The sequence below is a fragment of the Cavia porcellus genome, unplaced genomic scaffold (genome assembly GCF_034190915.1).
Source record: "Cavia porcellus strain 051 isolate PalLab524CR breed Dunkin Hartley unplaced genomic scaffold, mCavPor4.1 scaffold_22, whole genome shotgun sequence".
Classification (NCBI taxonomy): domain Eukaryota; kingdom Metazoa; phylum Chordata; class Mammalia; order Rodentia; family Caviidae; genus Cavia; species Cavia porcellus.
In genome coordinates, this window is record NW_026947505.1 from 18189978 (window position 1) to 18214438 (window position 24461).

The 24461-nt window shown below is 36.1% G+C and overlaps 1 protein-coding gene across 6 annotated transcripts in view; it reads right to left on the reverse strand.

Annotated features, from left to right (window-relative positions):
* Lama2 (laminin subunit alpha 2) overlaps positions 1–24461 on the reverse strand; it is a 553946-nt gene that overhangs the window by 296921 nt on the left and 232564 nt on the right. For all 6 annotated transcript variants that reach the window (XM_063232872.1, XM_063232874.1, XM_063232873.1 and 3 more), the window contains exons 9-12: positions 23894–23993; positions 16882–17042; positions 5092–5232; positions 2575–2748 (exon numbers count right to left, since the gene is read on the reverse strand). In XM_063232872.1, coding sequence (XP_063088942.1) covers positions 2575–2748; positions 5092–5232; positions 16882–17042; positions 23894–23993 — 576 coding nt within the window. The remainder of the gene's footprint in view (positions 1–2574; positions 2749–5091; positions 5233–16881; positions 17043–23893; positions 23994–24461) is intronic.

Sequence of the window (24461 nt, forward strand, 5' to 3'; positions counted from 1 at the left end):
CATCATCCACTGTTCACATACATTCTTAATATCATGTACTTCCACCTCATTGTCCCACAGGGCAAAAACATTAAATTATGTTTCACAGGATGCCAGGTACTGTATACTGAACTGCCTTGCATTTTTGAGATGGATTACAGTCAGGCAGGCTCCGAGTTAGCATTTGCATTAAGCAGGGCAGGTAGCTTCTCCACGGTGCAGCATTTCCCCTCTCTGCTGCAAGCAGACTTCTAACCAAGTGATTGGGAAAACATTTGCAAATTACTATGTAAACATTTTGGGAAAGCTAATAGCATCTCATAAATATTTTTAACTTAGGAATTAGCACCAAAAAAAGCAGTGGATGGCTTATGTACCCACAACCTGCTGTTCGTTGGTGTCAATGAAATTCAGTACTTAAGCAGATGCACTAGTATCCTGATATAATATTTCTGTCAGATTCTGGCAGTGGCTCTGACTTGAATGAAATTACTTGTAAAGAATTTAACCTCAACTATTTAGAAAAGTGGCTTTATTGAATTTACAAACAAGGCCCTGCAATTTTCCATTTCCTTAGCAAGACATTCAATCGACCAAGCTAAGCATGTCATCATGACTATAATTTACATGATGTGACATGACAGTTAAGATGTACTGTAGTAATTTCTGAGAGGTTGCAGTATGACTGTAGTATCAAAAATGTATGTGGTTCAGTTATTAAGGGAAATTGTTTCTTTCATACTGAGGCATCTGACAGTAAAACACCAAGGGTTTCCACATTGCATTAAAAAAAGTCTTCTATATTGCAACAATTTGCACACCCTGTTATGATTATTTTGTTCACTAAATGGAAAATGGAGCACAGAAAAGCACAGGTTTTTGATGTGAAAATGCTCTGAAGTAGAATATGAAGTGCTTCCTGGTGGCTGGTTATAGGACACAGTTCAGCCACGACAAGGGAAGTTATCTTTGGGAACCCACAACGACAAACAGTACGTCCCCATCCTCAGCTCTGATGTCATTTAATATCCTGTCTGCTTACCTTCCTTCTGTCAGCTTGATTTTAAGCCAACAGAAGGAGAAAACATATGACCAAGGAAGAAATGATGGAAAATGTGAGAAGTTTTATTATCATCTATCCCCAAATACATTTTACTATTATATAAAATAAAATTTCTGAAATTCATCTAATTTCTGACCCAAATCTCTTCTTGGAACTTCTCTGAACAGCAAAAGAAAAAAAAATTGACTTATTTTTAGGATTTTTTGAGGGGCAATTTTAAGCAGTAGAAATTCAAGCCATATGTGCTATTTTATTCTTGTTGGGACTATAGGAGGCTCCTAAATAGAATAGGATAAAATGACTTCTTGTTGTAAAAGGCCTTGCAAATAAAAGTTTAATTAGGTTTTTATTGCAGCTATTGAATTTTATGCAACATATGCTGTCTCTTTTAAAATAAATGTTTATTGAAAACCTGTTTTGTTCATTTACACGTTTTTGTACTAGCATTTAGAAGGCTATTAAAAATAAGAACCTCCCCTGAGTTAAAATTTTTCAACCAATTAAAGCTACTAGCTCCTATTTACTGAGAAGCATAAGAGATACAAACTAATTTTTTTTCTCTCAATACTTACACACAAGATCCAATAACGTTGAGTATATTATATTTGTTTAATCAATGAGGATTTCTCCAAAAATAACATAGCATTCTAAATTTAAATAGCATCAACTCACTAAGAGATGTTTTTCCATGGAAAATATCTAGTATAATACAGTATTTTAACTATAAACTGACATGGTACTAATTTTCACCCACTAACCAATACTTACAGAATTAAGATACTGAATATACTTTCCAACAAGTTATCAGGGAAAATAAAATTCTGAACTCCAAGCACCTATCTAGAGAGAGATAATCCCCACCAGGAAAAAACAAAAATAGCCTGCATTTCTGAAGGTAATGCATCTGTTTATCTGTGTATGTTTGTGTACACATGTGAGTAGGCTTTAAAACAAACCTGGGCTTGCAATCTGACACATCCGGAAGAGGTGTCTGTCTAAACTCTAGGAAGTATGTTGTTTACAGAAGCCTCAAAGCCAGCCTTAAACTAGTCATGATATATGTTTCTTTTTCTAATTAACATTCATACCAGGTAGAAGAGTAGCTCTCTCTCATATCACTCTCAAAATGAAATGGAAACAGATGAGAAAGATGTCAGTATTTCATTATGGTCTGCTCCATGAAATAGCTATTTTCCAACAAATACCCCTTTTACCGGTATCTATAATGTATTCACAAAATACCTTAAAGGTTTCATTCACCCATGTATCCATTCATCATTCCACCATCCTCCCACCCAGGCATCCTTCCATCCCTTCACAAAGCTAACTACAATTACATTAAACACTAGGGAGGGTGTGGCACTGTGGTGTCTGCTGTACACAATTCACTCATGTGCCATGGGAGAAATCTCCAGCTTGAAGTGATTTAGCTGGTGCTCACAATCCAATACTGTATGGCTTAATGGTCGTTTTCCTTACAGAAACGCTGAGTGAAATGCACTCTCGTATCAACCAATAACACATGGACTTACTTTGTTTCCCAGATACGCGGCCGGCGCGCTCCAGTAGTAGTTGTCAGGCAGAGCTTGCCGGGCCTCCGCGTTACTGATGCTGATCTGCTCAGGTGACCCAGAGTTGTCCAGGTGGGGTGCCAGTCGGATTCGGCCGGAGATGTCAGTCAGGTACCAGCCATTCATGTCTTGTGTCTTACAGAAAACACACAACAATCAATAAAATCCACCCACTGTTTTACCTTTTGGGGCACTTGTCTTTTATAGACAACACTATGAACACTGTAATAGGAATCTCATTAAACTTATTTTATGTACTAAGAGAGGCTCCTACTCTTCCCTTCATCCTTTCTGACCTCTTCACTTATTCAGATGATATTTTGTGAACCTGCACTTTTCAAAAGCTGTGATTTCTGACACTTTTTTTAAAACTAGAAATTCACTTAGAGTTCACAATAGTTATAACATCACCCAGTGTACCAAATAATTGGACCTCAGTCTTGCAGTTTATAAGCCAGCTGAAATTTCTTGTGGCTTAAGAAAATAAAATATTTCAAAATGGTAACATAGGTATTTTTAAAACATAAAAAAAGAAAAAATATACAAGTATTTGAAAGTTGGCTTTTTATTTAGCATATCTTCCCACCATACTTCTAAAGTTTGTACTTTGAGGGTTAGGGACACTTGATTCCATCAATCTGTTCCTATGACAACACCTTAAAATACTGCATGCATCTTTCCTTAGGCTCTGAAGTACTCTGGGAACTCATAGCCTAGGTTTCTGGCCCAGAGCAGCAAGAAGCCTCAGAGGAGGGAGCTGGGGATTTAGCTCAGCGGCATAAGCGCCTGCCTTGCAAGCAGGCAGTCATGAGTTCAATCCCTGGTACCGATAAAAATGAAAAAGACAAAAAAAAAAAAAAAAAAAAAAAAAAGAAGCCTCAGAGGAAAAATGAAGGCATGTGTGACGATTGCTTTTCCATCCAGCCAGGGACAGGAAGAAACTACACTTTGAGTTGAAACACTGCTTACTGAGGATTCAGGCTGTTGGCTACCATGGTCTTGTTAGACACACGTCAACTGCCTGGCACTGGGAGAGGAGGGGAGACTGGCTACAATGTGAGGATGAAATACTTTTTGAAAATCTCTTCATGCAGGGATCATTTGATTTTGCTTGTTCCAAAGCTGTAGAATCCCTAGAACTGCTTTGGTCAAAAAGAAAAAAAAGAGAGACCAGTTATAAGCTCAACAATTTGGGAGACAACAAGCAACAAATTCCTTCCTCTTCTCCATTTCCATTTCAGCTGTTCTAAGACCACGGAGAGCAGCAGACACCATGCTGGAGGGTCACCAGCTCTGCCCCTAGGCTGGGTGGGTTTCTATGTACAAAATGAAGGAGTTTGGAACTCAATGATCATTTCCTGTTGATTCTTTGAAGTCTGCTTTGACCACAATACACTTGATAATGTGCATGTAGACTCACATTTAGACGTGAGAGTATATCAGAAACTGTTCATAATATTCCAGATGACTGAATACAGTATAAGTGGAAAAATATTTAACATCTGCATTTTAATTAATCGGTTAGCTAATGAATGATGAAGGAGGTGGCAGGAACACAGTCTGATAAAACAACACAACGCAAGTCTGACCATCTCACTCTACAGCTTAAAAAGCCACTTGTGCAGGTCTTGTTTTCCTCTAAATTCTCTTTTGGAGAAAGACAAACTGCTGTCTGCAGGGAGAGGCCATGGAGTGCATGACAGGAAATGCAGGCACAAAGGCAAGCATATTTATGTTAGAAGAAGATGAGCACAGCTACCGCTAAGTAGTTTCGGCCTCTTCCGACCTGTGCACTGCCTTTCCGTCCTGGTTTTATACTCTTTGAGTAAAGGGGAATCATCTTGGGCTGCATATAAAATACATATTGTAGTTAACACACACACAAGTGTAACAAAGCTACCTCCATATTTGTGTTTTTATTATAATGTTTAATAAGATGAGAAAGAAGGACAGGAAGAAAAAAAGAGAAATTAAGACAGACAGACAGACAGACAGAAAGAAAGAGCAAGTTGGACAACACTGGTTTAGTAACAATTTTTAAAATGGTAAATCAGCTAAAAGTGAAGGTATTACCAAACTTATTATCCTTTTTTAATGGTGGAAGAGCCCAGAAAGCATTAAATAAAAAAGCTGATGTATAAGATGTATTAAATATAGCTATGACAAAGAAATTTTTCCAAATTATATACAAGACATATAAATGAATAGAATACATAATTTCTATATTATCATAGCATGTTTTCTCTATTATGGTGTCTTCTAGGGATTAAAATAAATGCCACTATTATTTCATGCACTAATTATGGGGATTGAAACCCATTATGGCTTGGAGGGAAGATGCAATAAGATCTGCAGACAAATCTATCACTTTTTCTCTAGAAATGCAAGCAGAAGCTCACTGTAACATACTTGCGAAAGTCAAAGAACAAAAGCCACAAGGAAGACCAACAGCACAGAGGATTAAAGGACCGTTCTTACCTTGCCGTATGTCCAGTAGGCACTCTGACATCTGTTGGAAACCCCTGAACAGAAACACTCATCACAGCCTTTTGGATTATCCTCTTGCAAATTGAAGAATCCAGATTTGCATCGACTGCAGTCTCCTCCTTCAACATTCTCCTGTAAAGAGAGAAGGGCCTTGTAGAGAGGGCTACGAGCAAGGAGAAAAGAGCAACCCTCAGTTATGGTTTAGATCGAAAGTGCCCTCCAAGCCCTCACTGGTTTGGAAGGTGATTGATTGCGGGGCTCCTAGCTAGCGTGCTGTGAAAAGATTAGATCCAGCCTGCAGTAGGGGACCCATGGGGAAGTGGCCTGGCAGGGGCCCTCCCCTTCGGGGCTCCCCCTCCTCCATGAGGTGAGCAGCTTTCTCTCCGTAGAGCTCCTCTGTCATGCCTTCCTACCTTGCAACCAGCAGAGTATGAAACTAAACTGTGAGCCCAAACTAAACTGTGAAACTAAACTGTGAGCCTGAACCTGAAGTGTGAGCCCAAGCAAAGCTTTCCTCCTTTCAACAGGAAGTGTCAGGTGTTAAGTCTCAGCAATGAGGAAGTGGCTAAAATCCTTCACAATTAAGAGCTTTTGTATGTCTGTGTAAAGAAAATGTTAACTGCATGTTCTTTTCTGTTCTCAGGTTAAAGCTTGGTACTACCTTTGAACATTTGCTCATAGCTACTTCTATAGCTGGATTCTAATCTACCATACCGAAGGTTATGATCTAGAGCTTCATGTATGTTAAGCATGTAGAGTAACTGTCATGATAAAGTAAAGTAAGAGACTATTGCAGTCTGACTATCACGGGGCCAGTTATGTTCACTGTTCTGTATTACTGAGCAACTTCATCTTGAAACACATGACATGTGGTAAAACTTCCTGGGAATTATACCCCTGCCAGGTATAATTTTCATAATACAGATTAAAAATACACACACTTGAGGTAAACATTCTAATTTGACTTGCAGAGAAACAACAAATACAGTATTTCTCCGATCAGACTATGTAGAAGAGGACAGTTGTCCCTGATTAACTGCTCACAGGACTTCCTTTAGCACGCTGGGCTAGCCATTCAGATGCTGATATTCTGAGAAATGTTCTTCCCTGTTCACTGACCGCTTCCCTGCTGACTCCATAACCCCAGGCTCAGTACACTGAGTGCTGTCTACAGGAGAGTCTGCGATGTGGCCTCGGTCCATTAAGAACCCAGGACAGAATGCAGAACGAGGAAGGATGTGGCCTCACAATTTAAGGAGAGGGTAATCTGCACTGATACTCTAAATGGAGGCTTCCTGCTTCTCAGAAAACAGATTTTCAATGTCATCTAAATACGCATTTATTCCACACTTCCTGTGTGGCTTGAATTCCCTTTCCTACCTCAAGTTTAAAGTTTCGCTTTCCTTGGAGAACTAATTTTCGTCTCACCCATGTCCCTTCAGCAATGCTGGAGAGTGAATGCAGGGACATCTCACTGAGCTACATCCTGGCACTTTGTAATTTTTATTTTGAGACTACAATTCACAGAGTTGCTCAGGTGAGACTCCAGCTTGCGATCTTCCTGCCTCAGCCACCCAAGTAGTGGGCTTAGTATGTACTGCTTGATTATCACCACTAAAAACATATCATTAGGTTTTAATGATTATTCTCTTCAGTTTTATGGCATACTCTAACCAGAGCTAGAAACCCTACTTACTTATCTTACTTATTGTAGTTACAGAAAATACCAAGGTTCCTTTTACAACATTGAGCATTACCTTCATAAAAGTTTATTATTTTAAATGAGTCTCTTGGCAGTAGTGATTTTTATCAAATCACCAAAGGGCATTGCACACAGTAGATGCTTAGCAAAAATGGTTTTATTAAGCAAGGGTTGGGAAGAACACAGGTTTGATAAAAGCTGAGAACTTTTAAACCAATGTAGAAAAGGGAAAAGTGGCAGAAAATAAGAAAAAAAGGATAATAAATAAAGAGGTTCTTAGATGCAAGGGAACTTGTTTATAATTAACTTTTTTGCTCTTAATTTTTGTGACCCATTTTCACAGCTGAGGGACATGACAAGAGGTTCTCTTGCCCCACTTTATGTGTTAAACATTAGAATCCTGATGTGTACACAAATTAAAAGTCTGCCACTAACATTCCTGCCAGTTTTAATTTTTAAGGCTAATTTCAGGTATTTTGAAATGATAAATGTCAGCAAAACTAAGCAAACAAATTTTAAACTGATACAGAGACAGATCTCCCTAAAGCAATGAAAATGAGAAAATTTTCAAAAGGATCCACAGGCAGGGAAGATGAAAGATGCTTGTTTATTATGATTAGGCTTATCCCACGGAGAACACTGAACCACCATTCTGGACGGTATGCCCTGTGCTTGGTCTTCTATATTTCATTTACTCTAATTTGAAAGAAAATAGTACCACTTTTCTGAGATTCAGACTGAATTCAACAATTAGAAAACTTTAGACATTAGTTGCCTTTTTATTTAGCATTATTTTAACCTAGTAATATGTACCTGAAAATTGTGATTAAATAATTGCATATTCAATTTAACTTAATGACCTGAAGAACACATTAGGATGGGAATTCTAGATACTCCAACGATGAGCGGGTCGAGGTCTCTGTCTTTAAAAGCCAACAGCTACTTGGATTAAAAGAGAAATGCACTCACAACCAACTAGAATTTAAGGTGCAACAGCGTAAGTGCATCCCAGAAGAAAATTGACGCTGTATACCAAGAGTAAAATTTCACCTACACCTTGAAGCATGGTTTAAAAATTTAATTTGTTGGCACAGATGGAAGGAGAGACCAAGCTACCAAACATATTTGGGACGAGAATCAATAGGAAAAAAGAGGAAGATTCATGAATTATTTATTCTTTCAAATAAGTACACTGGCTACTTCTTACTTGCTAGGAAGATTACTTGATACTAGCAACCTAGAATTCCTACCCTGTTATAGTAGATATTCAAGGCTGTTCTGAGACAGGAATCTTAGGAAATGGTAAGGTGTTAGTACATATTCAGCAGGAAACAAGTCCACAAGACCTATCTTTGAGGCTTAAATTGACTGGAATAGGTATGAATGTGAAACGTAAGACAGTGTAGCTAAACACTCAGTTCTACATGACACAGTATTGGGTTCACTCAACAGATTTGGGGGGCTTAAATCCTAAATAGTACTATCAATATGTTATAGAGAGATGACAAGTCAACCCTGGAATATCTTGCCCAGTAAGACTGTCTGTATACCAGGAACAGTGGGTCACATCTGGTATTTTATGCTAACACTGTAGGAAGTGTCTGCTAATTGAAGGTGTGTGGCCACATTATAGCCATCTGAAATCTAGGAGGCCCAGAGAAGGAGAAGCTGAGGTTTGTCCCATGGCTTTAAATATCTACATAACAGCCTCCACCAACTAACCATGCTGGATGCCACAACTAGAGTGAGCCTCCCAGGTTAGCAATACTTCATCTATGGGGTCACACGCTGTGGGAAGGGTTACAGGTTCTGGGGAGTTTGTGCTTGGCTTTCCCTGCAGTAGCTCCTGCCTTTGATGGTATTTATTCGTAACCTTTCATGCAATAAACTGTAATATAAATGAAACAGCTTTTGTGAGCTCTGTGCATCCTTACAGCAAAGCACTTAAACTGAAGGTGGCGTGTGGAAGTCCGACTCACGTGGTGTGATGACATGTCCATACCTGGAGCTCAGTGTTGTTCATTGCGATAAATCTTTGAACTACTATACTTTAGACCCCACTACAAGGCTTCAGGCTATGCTGTTTCGTCTTCCCATTCCCATTTCACTTCAACTCTTGTCTTAAACTACTATGGATCCCTTAGAACATTTGCACGGACCTTACATCCAGTCACACTGGTGCCGCAACTTTAAGTGTAGGAATTTCCACTTTTTTATTCTTCAGTCTACACTGAAGTAGCTCCTGATGAACTACCTCTGGCTTCAAGTTGTTTCCATACCTAGAGTTCCCACGTAGTAAACTGCGACTTAACAGTGTGTCGACTGGCTAAAAACTCAAGCGTCTGCTTGTGTTAACAGAAAGTCAGGTCCCAGCCATCCGCCAGCAGCTGCACCTTAGGCAGTGCCAGGCTGCCAGCCCATCAGGTCACCCCTAAATAAGGCAAATGTCTAGAATTAACTAATCAAGCCAATTTTATTTTACTTTTGTTTTTGACTCTTCATACTGACTACGTGAGAGCAGAGATCTCTCAATTTAATCTAGTTTTGAGTGCTGTCTGAGGCAACAGATTTTCTTCATTCAAAGAAACCAAGTTAAATTGAACTCATCAAGAGTTTTTCTTTTAATGTTCATTATCAGAGTGAGATCCATTCATTCCTCTCCAAATGGTGAGGCTATGATTTTCCTGCGGCTTTACTGAAAACAAAGTTAAGACACAACTAATGAAGAAGGTGGATATCAGGTACACTCATGAATCATTTATTTTACACTTGAAGAGCCTTTTGTGGTTGGTTAGAAGAGGACAAATGGAGAAGAGCTTTCTAGCTGAGCAGAACTCTTTGCAGACACATCGCAACACACCGACAGCTAACAACTCATACCAGATTCTATGGTATTTTTCCTTTATTCAACTTTCTCATGAGAGTGTATATGTAGAAATGCAAGTTATTTCTTATTTGTAAGAAATACAAATTTTAAAGTTTTTCATTCTTAAAAATAATAGTTTTAAGGTGGTAATTAACAGAGAACATCACATTTTGATATTTGCTGTTTTAGACAATAAAGTGCAATTCAAATCCAAAAGTGAACTGTTCCAGGGCTTTTCTCAGTGCAAAGATTTCCCATTTTTTACATACTATGCTAAATGAATCTTATTTTAATTAACTCTTACTTGCTGATGTATTGATCTTGGTGGTTTGGGTTGCAATTCTTTTTAAAAGTTTCCAAGGGCCTTTTGAGCCTTGGATTGCTATTTTAACCTCTATGACTCTTACACTGATCCATGATTTAGCCCCTGACAGCATACCTGATTGATTCTTGGAAGATACTCTTGATATTAATCGTCCAAGACTTAAATGTTTTCATTCTCAGTCTACATATGAACCATCTGCTCTGTGTTGAGCTCTTCGAGCAATTTAACTTCCTTTCATTTCAATATCAAATTATTAATAAAAACCATGCATATTTTTTCACATTTTTGCTATTCTTTAAAGGATTTGTTCACGTATCAAATCATAGTTGGGGTCCTTTGTACAAGTTATGTTAGGGGATACGAAAGGGAATGTAAAATGCCCTAAGAGGATTATACCACATGAAGTCAGAGAAGCATAAAGACCACATGGTAGAAGGAAATCAGGGTTCTAATGAGGGTACAGAGATACCCGTCATTGCAGTCTGACACTCATGACAATCAAGTCAGCAAAGTCAGAGGGGTGAGTGATGTGCGGCATGTCCTGAAGTTTTCATGATAAAATCAAAATGGGCTCTGGTGGCACTGCCCTGTCAATTGTAAGGTTACTAGGCTGAGCATCTACTGAAGGTAAGTACAAACAGTAAACCATAGCTACTATTCTTCTCTTAGTCTTCGTATTAGAAGGATGGCAGGGCCTACATCCTACTCCTTGTTACCTCGTAGTTCATTCAATAGCCCGCGCAGAATAATCAATTCCAAATGTCCAAACAAGGACAGGAAGTGTTTACAACTTTCAGTCTGAAAGCCATTTTAATCATTATGAGATCTGTCTTTCTTTAACCACTATTCCATCCCTGCTTTGTATGGAATAACTTTAAAAAGAATTCTAAACTTAATATATTTTAAAAGGCATTTTAAATATTTACCTAAGAGGCCTACTCTATTAAAACACCTGTCGATTTTTAAAAATATTTCATTTACTTAGAGTTCATTTGTTATTCTTTCAGATTTGCATTTTTAATGATTTTCACACTGACACCTATCAATGAAGTAGGATAATTTCTGGAACATCCCAGACTTCCTTTCAAGAGATTGAGATTGATTGTATTAAATATAAATCATAGTCAATTCTTTTCTATTTTAAATGTATATAGTAAATATTCATATTTACAACATATTGTGATATTAAAAAATGTCACTTCAGATAACATTCTCAGCCTATTCAATGTATTTTTCATCATCATGACCCACGAGTAACTGTTTTCATAATAATCCCCAGTGTAGTATTTTAATCTTATACATATACTCTGTACAAATGTATTGTGTATGTTTCCCTTCTTATAAAAGGAATCCTTTTGTTCTTCAAGAACCAATTTTTATTCCCTTAGGGAAAACTGTGTCTTTGAAACACATATTTCCATTGATCATATTTATTAGAATGTCTAATTAAGTATGTTGTGGCCAATCCTACAACAAATGACAGAAGTTGCCGATTTTCCCCTGTGTTATAATTTTTCTCTGAAAGCAAAGTTGAATTGCAAGAACCTTACTGGTTTCTCTTATTTTTTATTTCTTGAAGTCAGATCCTGTAGGGCTGCTATCAATCTTCCTCTTGCTATAGTTTCCTCGGTACAGTTTCTCTCTGGAGAAATAGAGTCACAATAGTTTTTCTGCCTTCTTTCTCATGAAGCTGCCTCCTGATAAATTAGGTACAACCTCAGCAGAACATGTTTAAACTGCGATTGTAACTCAACTGGGAATTCTACTGACAGTGTTACCAAGAATATTTACAGTGACATTTAAGTTAGATTTTGTGATAATTGCTTCAGAAATTTTGTAGTCATGCTGGGCTTTTTGGCTGTGTGTAGTCAATTACAGCTTTCACTCTAGTGCATCCTAGTATTAAAAAAAACCTAACAAATGGAAGGATAATTAGTAAATTAGCAGTATTTGTTGAGTACTTACTCTAAACATCCTGTTCTAAGGGTGGATAATAAATAGTTGTGAGTTAGGGAGAAAAAAGTAAATGAAAATAGCATTTACTTTTGTAAGCTGAGCTTTTAATATTGTCAAAAACCCATAAGCAGATAGTGGCTAAAGTGTTTTTAAAAAAAGAGAGAGATATCTTACTCAGAAACTATGATAATAAGGGAAAAGAGAGCTCAGTATAAAATTGGGTTTCACACTAAATTCAGCAAAGGTAACTGCAGATCTACAGCTAAGGACTACCTGGACATTGCTAAAAGGAAATATCAAGGGTAGGAGTGGTTCTTGTTAAAGCAACCTAAGTGGATTCCTGTTGAAAGCAGAGTTGTACACGACATCCTAAGAATGCAGGGCCCCAGCTAACCGGATGTGGCAGGATTCTCGCCCCAGCCGAGGTACCTTTGAGGACAAGGCCCAAAGTGAGATGAAATCGGAGAGGACTCAGAGGAACCCTCTGATGTTCAAGGAGAAAATCTTTATTGAGCAATTAAGGCCTGGCGGACTGAGGTTGCCACTGTTTTCACCCACAAAGGTTTTAAGATACACTAACTTTTTATTGGCTCTGCATTACCACCTTTCTCATTTTTATACCCGGATGACCACCTCATTGACTTGTCACATTTAAACCTGAAGTGTTTTTAAAAGGAGCTTTCCATGGAGCACACATTTGGTCCTGAATTTAAATTATAGGTGAAAAGTTTTTACCATAAAAAGTGCATGCAGGAATTTGTCTCTCATAACAGCTACAGTTCAGATAATATTTTTAATCAGTTAAAATATTTTTGATACAATGAAATATTTTCATTACAGAAAGTGACTCAGGTTGGGCATCTTTTTCTGTATTTCCTTCATCATGGCTATTTAGACATTAAATTAATGGGTGACAGGGCTGTGTCATTTCAGAGGAATAATGACAAATGGCTCCATAGTAGTGACACTGATTCATCTAGATTGTAAACATGTCCATTTCCCTAGGTTTTCACTGGGTTTTGGTATCATCAGTTATCTCTGCATTTAATATTTACTTTACATTTTTCAATCATTTTAAAAGAAATTATCTATTTATAAAACCTTTATTTCTAGATTTCATAAAACATATGCTGTCATTCTAAATGTTTTTGTTACATTTTGTATTTGGTTGTCACTGATGTATAGAAATGCTAGTGCTTTTTATATACTCATGTTTGGATCCTGCAGTCTAGTGAAACTTCTTTCTGGGTACAATATTCTTACTAAAGTAAATTTGGTAAACTCTGCCAAACATAGGTTAAATTTTTTATATGTCAGGCACTTAAGTATCTGATTTTTACATTTTTACCTTCACATGCTATATGATAGGCAATTTCCTTAAGACCATATTTCTGATTCTCTATATAGTTGTATCTAATTGATTAGTTTATATTACATATATACTATACTTGTTTCTTTGCTAAATTAGTTTCTTCTTTTATTGTAATGTATCATTCTATTTTGTAGTATTTTTATTTCTCATATATTATATTTGCTTTTCTTTGTATGTTTTTATGATGATACATTTTAATGTATTTCTATTTTTTATAATTTATATTGTAAAATAGAATGATATAGTTCTAGGTTATATTATTTGCAGACTATTATTTAGCTCTTAGTGTACGGATATTCTGATATCTGTGCCATTGGTTTTCTGTTGCAGTTATTTTCCTCTTGTACATTGTGCTGCTTTATGATGAGCTCGTTTTTAGTGGGAGCCAGGATCCCTCCATCCCCCCTGGGAAATCCATTTGCTTGATTTATGGCAGAATTCTAGCAAATAAAGAGAGGAAGAGTGTCCCCGTTCCCATGGGGCACAGCCTTTTGGGGTCTGAATCTCTTACAAGGCACTAAATTTTCGTGACCTTGATCCCTAAAGAAAAGAATTTCCTAGCTGCCTCTGTGGATCTGTAGGAAAAATTTTCTAGTTCCCTTTTCACGATTAGAAAGAATTTCCAGAGTCCCTGCTTAAGTAAGTCAGTTATAATTTCTCTCCACCAAGTCCAAGGGAAAGCTTTAAACACCCCAATTTTAGTCTCATTCTTAAAACTAAGCCCAGCCTTGTACCCACTTCTCCATAGCACTGATTCCTCGGTTTGCCTGGAGCTTATGTTTTACTTCATTTTCCTTCTCGGGTTGGATGCCTTGAAATGGTCCTTTCTTTCTTGAATCTAAATATGTTTAAATTTATCTGCTTGCTTATCCAGCATAGCTGTGGGTCTGACATAGCGAACACAAGAAATGTGTGTTGTCTTCATCCATTCACTATAACATTTAGAATGTCAGTCATTTAATGCTTGCAAGAGAAAAATTTAATAACAAAGCCTTTAATAAGTGAGACATTTCTTTCTACGAACACTGAAAACTGATTACTGCACTGGCTTAATGGAATAAATGTTCAAATGTGCCTTGGTTAATATATTCATTGGAAATGAATATTTTCACAGATATATTATTTTACATATAACTCCTATTTATTGTTATTCAACATTACCAATTTTGATATCAGTACTATATATACATGAAGACATATTTCTATTCAACTAAATTACTATAATTTCTCTGAGTTTCAGTCACCATTAAAAATTTTGCTTAAGTAGCATTTTAACTTACATTGTTTTTAATGATTTATGTCAAATCATGCTTTCAAGAACAGAAATACTGCTTTCTTCCTTACACTGATAAATGTTGTTTTACTATTTAGATCATATACATACTATGTTGACATACTCATACTTATTTTTCTTGTAAGCAAGAAGTAATAGACTCTTGACTGTAGATTGCATGGACATTGTCATAGAACTCATTATAATATGTTGTTGTACAATCGTGTTAACTCATCTGCTACGTGCAATGTAATTGGTTATTTCTACAATTATATAGATCTTTTAAACATTTGCTTTCCACAAGTTTTTATCCTAGAACAAATTTAAAATGTCACAGTTTTGAGAGATCCTCTTAATGATGGCATTCACTTAATTTTTCAATCTGTTTTATGATTTCTTATTTGCTGTTTATTGTGGCATTTTAATTGTCTGTGTAGAGCTTTAAGTGTCTTTGTGGGATGCCTTTTTCTTACTAGGATCATAATTACTCTCTGTGTAATACTGAGTCAGACAGAGAGCTGGCATTGGCAGCTCAAAGAGCTTCCCCTCCAAATTCTGCTAGAGATAGCTCTCTTGCTCTGTATATAGCTTTCTGGCTGTATTTCCCAAGACAATGAGCAAGATGGGGCTTACCTCCTCCGTGTTGTTACTTTCAACATACTATACATCACTTTTCTCTGCATGGTAGAAATATATAAATGCTTCATTTTTTAATATAATTTCCTATATTCCATAGAATTAGGTAATTTCTTTTCTGTCATGAGCAAAGCTAGCTACTCCTTTATTTGAGCAAATGAAGATTAAAAACACCTGTGGAATTTGGGGGGAAGAATAACACATGCACTGTTTTGGTCCATCTTAGAGATGTGAAGGCCTGCAGGAGTGCCTAAAGACATGTAGGGTAGACGGGGCAAGTGTCCTCAAGGAAACAATCACTCAAACTGCGGTCCAGCCTGGTTCTGTGAGAGCAATTTTTCATTTCGGATAATATTGGAATGAAAAGTACCAAATCTAGAAACTTTACTATATTCCAGTACCTGACAAATCTTCACTATGAGCTCCTGGAATTTCTGCTTACTTGGGTGAACAGTAAGGAGTCCAATATTCAGTCACAGTATATCAACATAGGTACATAAATTGGCACTGTACCATAAATTGGTACAAAATACATGTCTACTTTCTAACTATTACAATATTTAGCTTGATATTTCAGACATCTTTCCCCAATACATATGATACACGTCATTTACACTGAAATGACATATGACAATGTTTAAATTCATATACATATGCATATACAAGTATTAACTATGACCATACAATATTGCAGCTGCCTACATAAGCCTGATGGACTAATAAAAGTAAGATTTCTTTTAGTAAGACCCGTCTATGATTGTAAGCAAAGACCTCAACTATTCTTGTCATTGATATTTCCGTAGAAATACCACATGCTCACTTTTTCAAAGAACTGTTCACTCTCTTGGGTAATGTAGTTATGTGCTAAGCAGAACATTTTCAAACTGATTACCATAAACTTAGGGTGATCATTGTACACTTGTTCATGCCTCTCTGTCTCCTGGATGTGCCTAAGCTGCAGGTGTAATGCATCCCTTGCTGTTAACATGATGAGCTATTAGCCAAGCATGTGCAACAAATGAAATTGCAATTCAAAAATTACTCTGGGGAGGAAATGTAGTCTTTAATCAATTCCGCTAGGCCTTCTTAGCCTTTGGTGATTAAGCAGAAGAGTTGAAAATTGTGAAAATTGTGAGACCTATCTGAATTCTAACTTTAGAGGATTATTTAAAAGTTGAGATGAACATCCTTGAAAAAATTCTTTTAAGAATTAGATGCAAAGAGGTTGTAGATCTGAGTGTTATGCTAAAGAGTTGCCATTTCTTTGGAGATATATATATTATATGATAATATACAATATGTTATACACATAATTAGAATACTATAATAATTATAGTGACAGGTATATCATATATTAGTATATATTATATAATATGTTTAATATATTTTATATCATTTTAACATAATAGACTAGATGGGCAATGGGGAGAAATGTTTTTTGTTATAAAATGATATAGTCTCTCGAGGTGATTTATCTTCTAGATATCTATTGCTTTCAGATAAATGGTAGGTTATTTATAAGTGACTTGATAAAGTGATCCTGATAAATGCTTAAGGACACTTACAGGACAATTCCAGCCAGCACCACAGAGAAGCCTAGGGAAATGACGCACTGTCTTGACACTGAATACTACTGAAATAAATAATGTACCTTGCAGGTACACGGCCCAAAACAAGGGTCCACATTTGTGCTCCCTGAGCCACTGCAGTTGCAGGGTTGGCAGTCTGGATAGCCGGTGTAACCCCTAGCACAGCGGTCACAGCTCACCCCTCCAAAGCCAGCTTTGCAATGACAGGATCCAGGTGCCAAACCTACGGGAAGAGACATCAGGCATCAACAGTCTGAAAATAAAGTTTTACTTCCTAAGGTTTCAACCTCTAATATCTTTTAAAAACATACTTTGACCCAAAAATCTTGATATACATCAAAAAAGTTAAAATTAAAGTGCAAGGAATTTAAATAGACGTTTACCATGTTTACTGACATAGAATATTGTAAGTCACCCGAAGAATATTAAGAACGAAAAGGAAGATGCAATCTTAAATCATCTACAACACTACAGCTACTGTATGGCAAGGCTTTGGAAGAGCAGGACAATACTGAGAGAGTAACTGCCTTAAAACCTACACAGAGAAGAATAAACAGGAACTTGGGCACACCTGCCGGCTCATCAAATGAGTCTCCTCTAACATAATATCTCGAGGCGGGAAAGACCCTTGGAGACACAGGTGTAGTTGTTACCTGGCAATTTAACCATCATAAGCTCAGGGAAATTCCTCTTTAGTATTAACTAGAGGAAAAAGCAAATGCGTTCGTGGGGATGGATATGATAGGTATTAGAAATAGAAGAGGAATATAAATGCAGTTTTAATTTCCTTTGTTAAACAATTATACAAAGAGAAATGTAAAAGAGAATCATTATCCCCATGAACACATTTAGTCTCTTCATCGACAGTACTGTGAAAGATGCTGCCTGCTGGTACTGCTTCTTAAAGATTTTAAAAATTCGAGAAAGAGTAAGACAAATCCATAAAATATAGTCCAGCAGACAAAAAGGAAGGGAGGACAAAAGGAAGGATGCCAACGTGTGGAAGGCATTACACTGAACAGTAAGTCACGGCTGCTTTCTGCAGTAAGCAGTATTTCCATTCCTCGCATAAGCAGGTACTGTAATGTGTAACAGAGATGTGTTAAATGACTGGGAATATTAAAACAAAAGGACATAATTGTGTGCGAAGAAAGTATTATGACAGAATGAAACAGTTATGGTAACCTCAATCAGGGCCATGTATAGATTATATATCAAATGTTTACATTTCCATTAGTAAAGATGAAATCAATGATTTATATTATTATTTTTATGGTTCAGATAAGCAGTAATTATGAACTCAAAATATACAAAAGATACTGAAAATCTGAATACTTGTTCAAAATTAATGACTAAAAATTATTTAAATATCTGCACAAAATTGGGGAAACAGAAAATTTGAATGTCTAATAATGTTGAATTATATATTAAATAGTGTATAAATATGTAAGATAGCTTATTATTTACTAATCTACAAAGCATAATATATATATATATAACATTTATTTTCTTAAATTACTACTGTATTTTTAGATTTATATCAAATCCTACAATGAATTAAAATCAATTAAGATTTTCAAATATGATTAAATGTTACAAAAGTGTCAACCATTAAAATTTTAATATCTCTAAAGCATTTGGGTTAAAGAGAAAAAACAAATCTTCAGTTGCAAATTTAATGAACAGGAAAAGAGTCTTCTGTGTAGGATATGTTAATGAGGAAGACATTCAGCAGAGTTTATTGGATATGAAAAAATAGTAATCAGAAGTTAACTTACAGACGACTGAGGTCATTCCAGCATTCTAAAAAGTACAATTTGAATCATGTAATTATAAAATGAGGGAAAACACACAATGAACACAAGACAAAAGGGACATTTCAAAAGTAATAAAAGTGAGATAAAAGGAAATCTTCAAGCTGATCAGGATGTGAAAACGGGGGGACATTATTAAAGCACTGCCTCAAAAATGTTAATATCAGGTGATATTTACAAATTGCTTTCAACATTTCAAACTCTCACTGGCACATAAAATAGGTAACAGAATTCATGCAGCTAATAGTATATTATATCCAAATACAGAAAAGATAGATAAGCAGTAATACATCCAAGTGAGGTAAACACCATTAGTGTTTTCTGTTTTTATGCAGACTAAAACACAAAGAAACTGATGTTCCCAGATAGTATGACTGGCAGCCGTTAGGCCCATACATAGCTGAACTTATAAATGTAAATGGCAAAATCATAAGCAGGATAGCCACCAAACTGAATGTTAAAGTGCATTCCAATGTCTTTTCAAGATGGGCAAGCAAGGTTTCTCCTGCAAATATAAATACGGTTTAATAGTAACAAGCTTTTTTTTCCTTCATTACTGGAAATTGAATCCAAGATACTCATATTGAGCTACAGCCCCAACTGTTTTTTTTTTAATTTTTATTTTGAGACAGGGTTTTATAAACTTGTTAAACTGCCCAGGCTGGCCATGAACTTGCAAGTTTCCTGCCTCGGCTTCCCAGAATGCTGGGATTACACATAGGATCTACTGTGGTGGACAATAAAATTAAATTTTATTTATCACTTTCACAGATCAAATTGAAAAGAAATCTGCTACTGTAATGTATTGCAAAAAAGACTCTCAAATCATTAAAAATCAACACATCCAATGTTATCATTTTTAAGTTATAGTAAGCAGTTCTGAGATTCTGAGAGTAAAAGGACTACAGATAACCATAATGTGTTATATATCCAAAAAAGCCTGAAGAGCATCAGTGTTTTTAGCATGAAGTATGTTTGAGGAGACAAATATGTGAGACCTTGAACATTAAATAAAATATACATATATTGAATTACTCCATAATACCCAACAATTATGCACAAATTTTAACTTTTTAAATATTTTAAGATTTTACATTTTTAATTTAAAATTTTAAGACTTTTCATAAATGAAGTCAGCATGAAATGCTAAATGCCTATCCAACTTGTATCTGGAAATTTTATGAACTAAAGGCCCACTCCTGTTCATAATGAAATAAAAATATATAGGTATATTGATGGATGATTGAATGATTGTGTTGTAGTAAAATACAGAAAAATAACTTTGAAGGTGAGAAACCACAAAACTGACTTCTAGATGGTCACTCAGCTTACAAGCCAGTGTCTTTCGTGGAGTGGACAATCAAATTCTGGGAAATTATGGTTTGTGGCGCATGGTTTATGAAACATTAATAATTAAAAAGTCCTAGGTTCTATCAAAATTAATTAAGTCAGAAGAGAGAATCTCATGTAAATTCACAGCCGCTGTATAACTAAACTAGGAGATGCACATACACATGTGCACAAAACACCCACATAATAACGAAACACAAAAGAAAACAGGACTGCAGCAACAAGTAGGAAAATCAAGCCACAGAGTAAGACTCAGACAGAGAACAGTGTGCTACTAACAGATGCAGAGCATAAAGAAAATACAGATTATAGGAAACATGGAGATAGGTCTTTTGCAAATGGAAAGGGGACCAGGAAATGCAAAGAAACAGGAAGCAGGAGATGGGAAGTGGGCATGAAAAGAATTAAGCTTTGAAAAGAGTATGTGCCAGTTCCCCGCAGTGAATGTACAGTTACCATTATGCACTGCAGGCATTTACTAACCAATATAAACACTAAAAAATATTTCTTGGTTCAGGAATACCTGTACAACAGACTTATATGTAGTGTAGAACTATGTTTACAGACATCGTATCTCTGTAAAGCTATGATTTGAAAACAAAATATAAGTAGAAATTTTCCTTATAAATATGTCAAAATAAATGACAGATTGAATTGTTTTTAAGTGAAATCCTGCAAGTGAAGCAAAAAAAAAAGTCTAATCTCAGGATAGATAAGTGTTTTGGGATTTTAAGAGGATGTAAGAAATCCAATAGAGAAATGTTAAAGTACATAATGATCGTATTTAGTGTCATCATAGTAACTGAAGATTATCTGAATTTTAAGGCTAATTTTATGAAAATATTTCAATTCTATATGTTAGAAATTCTTATCCACAATAATGAGACACAAATGAGATCTAGAAATTGTTTATAACGAGTGAGTGTGTTGGGTGTTTGTTTCGTGTTGTTGTATATTCTCTACTTCTGGGGGCAGAACCTAGGGCTTTGCAATACTAGGTAAGCACTCTACCACTGAGCCCTGGCCCCAGGCCCTGTTACTATTTTCAATCTTTAGAGCACTCATACAGATAAAGAGGAAAAAAGTCTACCTATCTCATACTGAAAGAAAATATAGGAAACAAAATTCACAAAACAAATGTCTTTATATTACTTCAAATCAATGCCAATGAGCTAGTAGGATGTATGTAATTTCTGCTGCTGATACAATTTGGTTACGTAGTTCAGACCATTAAACCACGCATTAGATGGTTTTTCTAAAGAGATCAACAGCTTAGATTAAGCATACAGGAGAAATGCATTGCAAGTATGTATCCAAGTTTGCAACTCAGATTTCTATTGTATAATATGAATCTAATTATAAATGCTGATTAGGTTTCAATTGTAAAATAGTAAGAATTTATCTTTGGTCTAAATGTGATTATTTATTTGCCTGAAAAGATAAATATTGTGAGATAAACAAGTGTAAAAGGCTAGGAAGAGTAAAGGCAGTATTCTGGTCATCATACGTATTAGACCTCAAGAGACAAGGCCTAACCTTACTAATTTACAAGACAGGAATGTAAGCTTTCTATTTAACATGCTGAAGATACCACAGAGGAGATACATATTAGAAATGTAGGCATGGTAGGGAGGACAGATGCAATTTGAAAGAAATATTTTTCTTTCTCTCAAAGTGGAATTAATATGAAAACATTTGTTTTGTTTTCCAAATTTATTCATTTAATTAATTAATTGATTGATTGATTTTGGTACTGGGAATCGAACTCATGCTTGCCAGGCAGGCGCTGTGCTGCTGAACTATATCCCTGGCCCCTCCAGTTTATCTAATTTGAATTTAATTAAGATCCTTGGTACAAGGTAGGTATATAAAATGATCACAGTCATCATAGGACATTTATACCTACCTGTACATGATATATCTTGATTTGTTTGTGTTTTTTCCTTCCCATTTTCTTCCTTTCTCAAACACCACTTAAACTTTGTAGATGATTTTCAGAAAATAAATAGAAAAAGTGGCTCACTACACTTCAATTGCAAAAGAGATGGGGGGAAAGAAATTGAAGAGAACACCACTGCTGAACATTGTAGTCTTTTCCTCATGAAAAATCTTATTGTAAACTATATTATTTTATGGCCATAAAATACTTATATACAAATTATCTTCATTAAAGCACTGGTTAAAACAAACAAAAGTTGGGAAAAAATGTTTAACAATATTAAGTTGAACTGGTAGATAGGTACAAACATTTTCTAATGTATTTTTTTAGGTGTTTGAACTAGATTTCAGGGAAGATTTTTAAGAGACTGGAAGAAAACATAGCATGCAAAGTAAAAGGAACAATATCAAAACTTCTCTACGCCTTGCGACAAATATGTATAAAAATGTGAACACTAGCATCTGACAAACTGCCACTGAATTACATAGATTTATTTTTTACATTTCTACTTTTATAACTTTGCAATGATAATGTACTTATTTTAAAAGAGGAAGTCAAAATGACATTACTGACAACACTGTGATTTACTGTGATTTAGTGTTACCACTAAAGAGAGGACTTAAAATGAAGAAACCACCTAGTAATAGTTACGGTTTAGGTCGAGGCCCTCCTCCCAAGGCCTGACATACTTAGGGGTATGGGTTGGCGGAAGGCGACCTGATTAGAGGGGGCTGGAGCTGATCTGGTGTTAAGAGGTGGGATCTGGTGAAGAAGCAGCACCGCTGCTCTGGGATGCTCCCAGAGGGGTACATCTCCCTTCTCCACCCACTTCCCAGGTGACTTGATAGGCACAGATTTTCTTCTCCTAGACCTCTCTGCCACACTGTCCTGCCTGGGAGCCAGCAGAGTATGGGTCAAAAATGCCAAGAACAAACCATTCCTCCTTCAGTTGGTCAGTGTCAGATATTGTGTCCCTGTGACAAAGCGACAAAGACAGCAATTCATCATTTATGTATTAAAACATGCCAGAGCATAAATTAATAATCCTATAGTCTTATAAAGAAAGCAGGCAGGCTAAACTATGCCAAAGGAGCACTGTAGTCATGATTTACTTGTCTTTTCAAAGAAGACAAGAATTCACTCTTTGAGACATAAAGAAACCATTCTACATACACTTTATGAATTTCCTACTGGAATTTGGCACCTAACTGTCTTGGAAGTGGCTCTCAAACATTTTATAGCAGGGAGTGATGTTAGTACTGGATTCCTTAATGTTTAGAGTTCATTGTGAATTCCATTACACAAAGTATTTGCTTAAATCAGTGTCAGCCTCCTTCCCCTCTGTAGCTCATGACTGTTGCTTTTTTTTAATCCCTGGGGCAACACTTTTTACTCTCTAACTTAATGCTTACATCTCAAATCGGGTCTCTATTTGCTTCCCAATGAAACACAGGTCCTTCAGTGAATATAACCATTGTACATGAGAACTCACAGAAGCTATAAAACTATTGAATAAATAAATAAGATATAAAAAATTTGTAGACCCACAGACTTGTTACTGTCCACACCCTCCATATGACTTCAGGATGGCTTGGTCAATGACTGACATGGTGTACCATAATGGTCGTGTAAGATTGTGTCACCCAGTGAAGTTTTACTTTGTGCATTCACATTGTGGCACTGGACAACAACAAATTCACCTAATGACACATTTTCCAGAACTTATCCTTATCATAAAGTGACCCGACTGTTTACACACACACACACACACACACACACACACACACATATACACAAAGACACACCCAGGCATACACAAATGATTACTGTTTGCTTTATAAACTTATAATTAAATGTAAACTTAATTACTAAGCAAGTAAAACACTGGCTCCCCGGGTGAAGGCTGCTGTAAGACAGACTAATGAGAGCTCGTCTCGGGCACAGGCCACACTGGCTTCCACAGGTCCTCACCTCGGCGGGCGTGTTTCTCGTCCTTGACGCAGACTTTACTTAAGGAGCCCACTGGATCGCAGTAACAAGGCTGGCACGGGCTCGGATAATTTGGTGACACCTAACAGAAATATTAAAATGCTTTCAGTCAAATGTAATAAAAACAACACTATTTTTCAATTGAGCAAACTTTTAAGGATGCGTTAGTTTTATAATACACAAATTATTTTGAGAAAATTATGAAACTTCCTTTAATAGATGTTTGTAATTTCTAAAATCTAATACTCTAAATATACACACAGAGTAAAGAAGATGGGACAGTAAACTCTTCATATTTGCTACCTAAATCCCACAGCTATCAAGATTTTGTCATACACATTTCATGTCTTTCTATCCTTTACTGTATTTTTAGAAGAAATTGACGATAAAAAGCTTTGAATCCCTACGCATTTAAAGAAGCATCTATTTTTTGTCACCAGATAATTATCATAATACAAAAAAATGGTAATATCTGTTTTATTGTCTAATCACATCCACGAAAAGGCTTCCTGGATATTTTGCATTTTATTTCAACATTGCTTGAAATTAG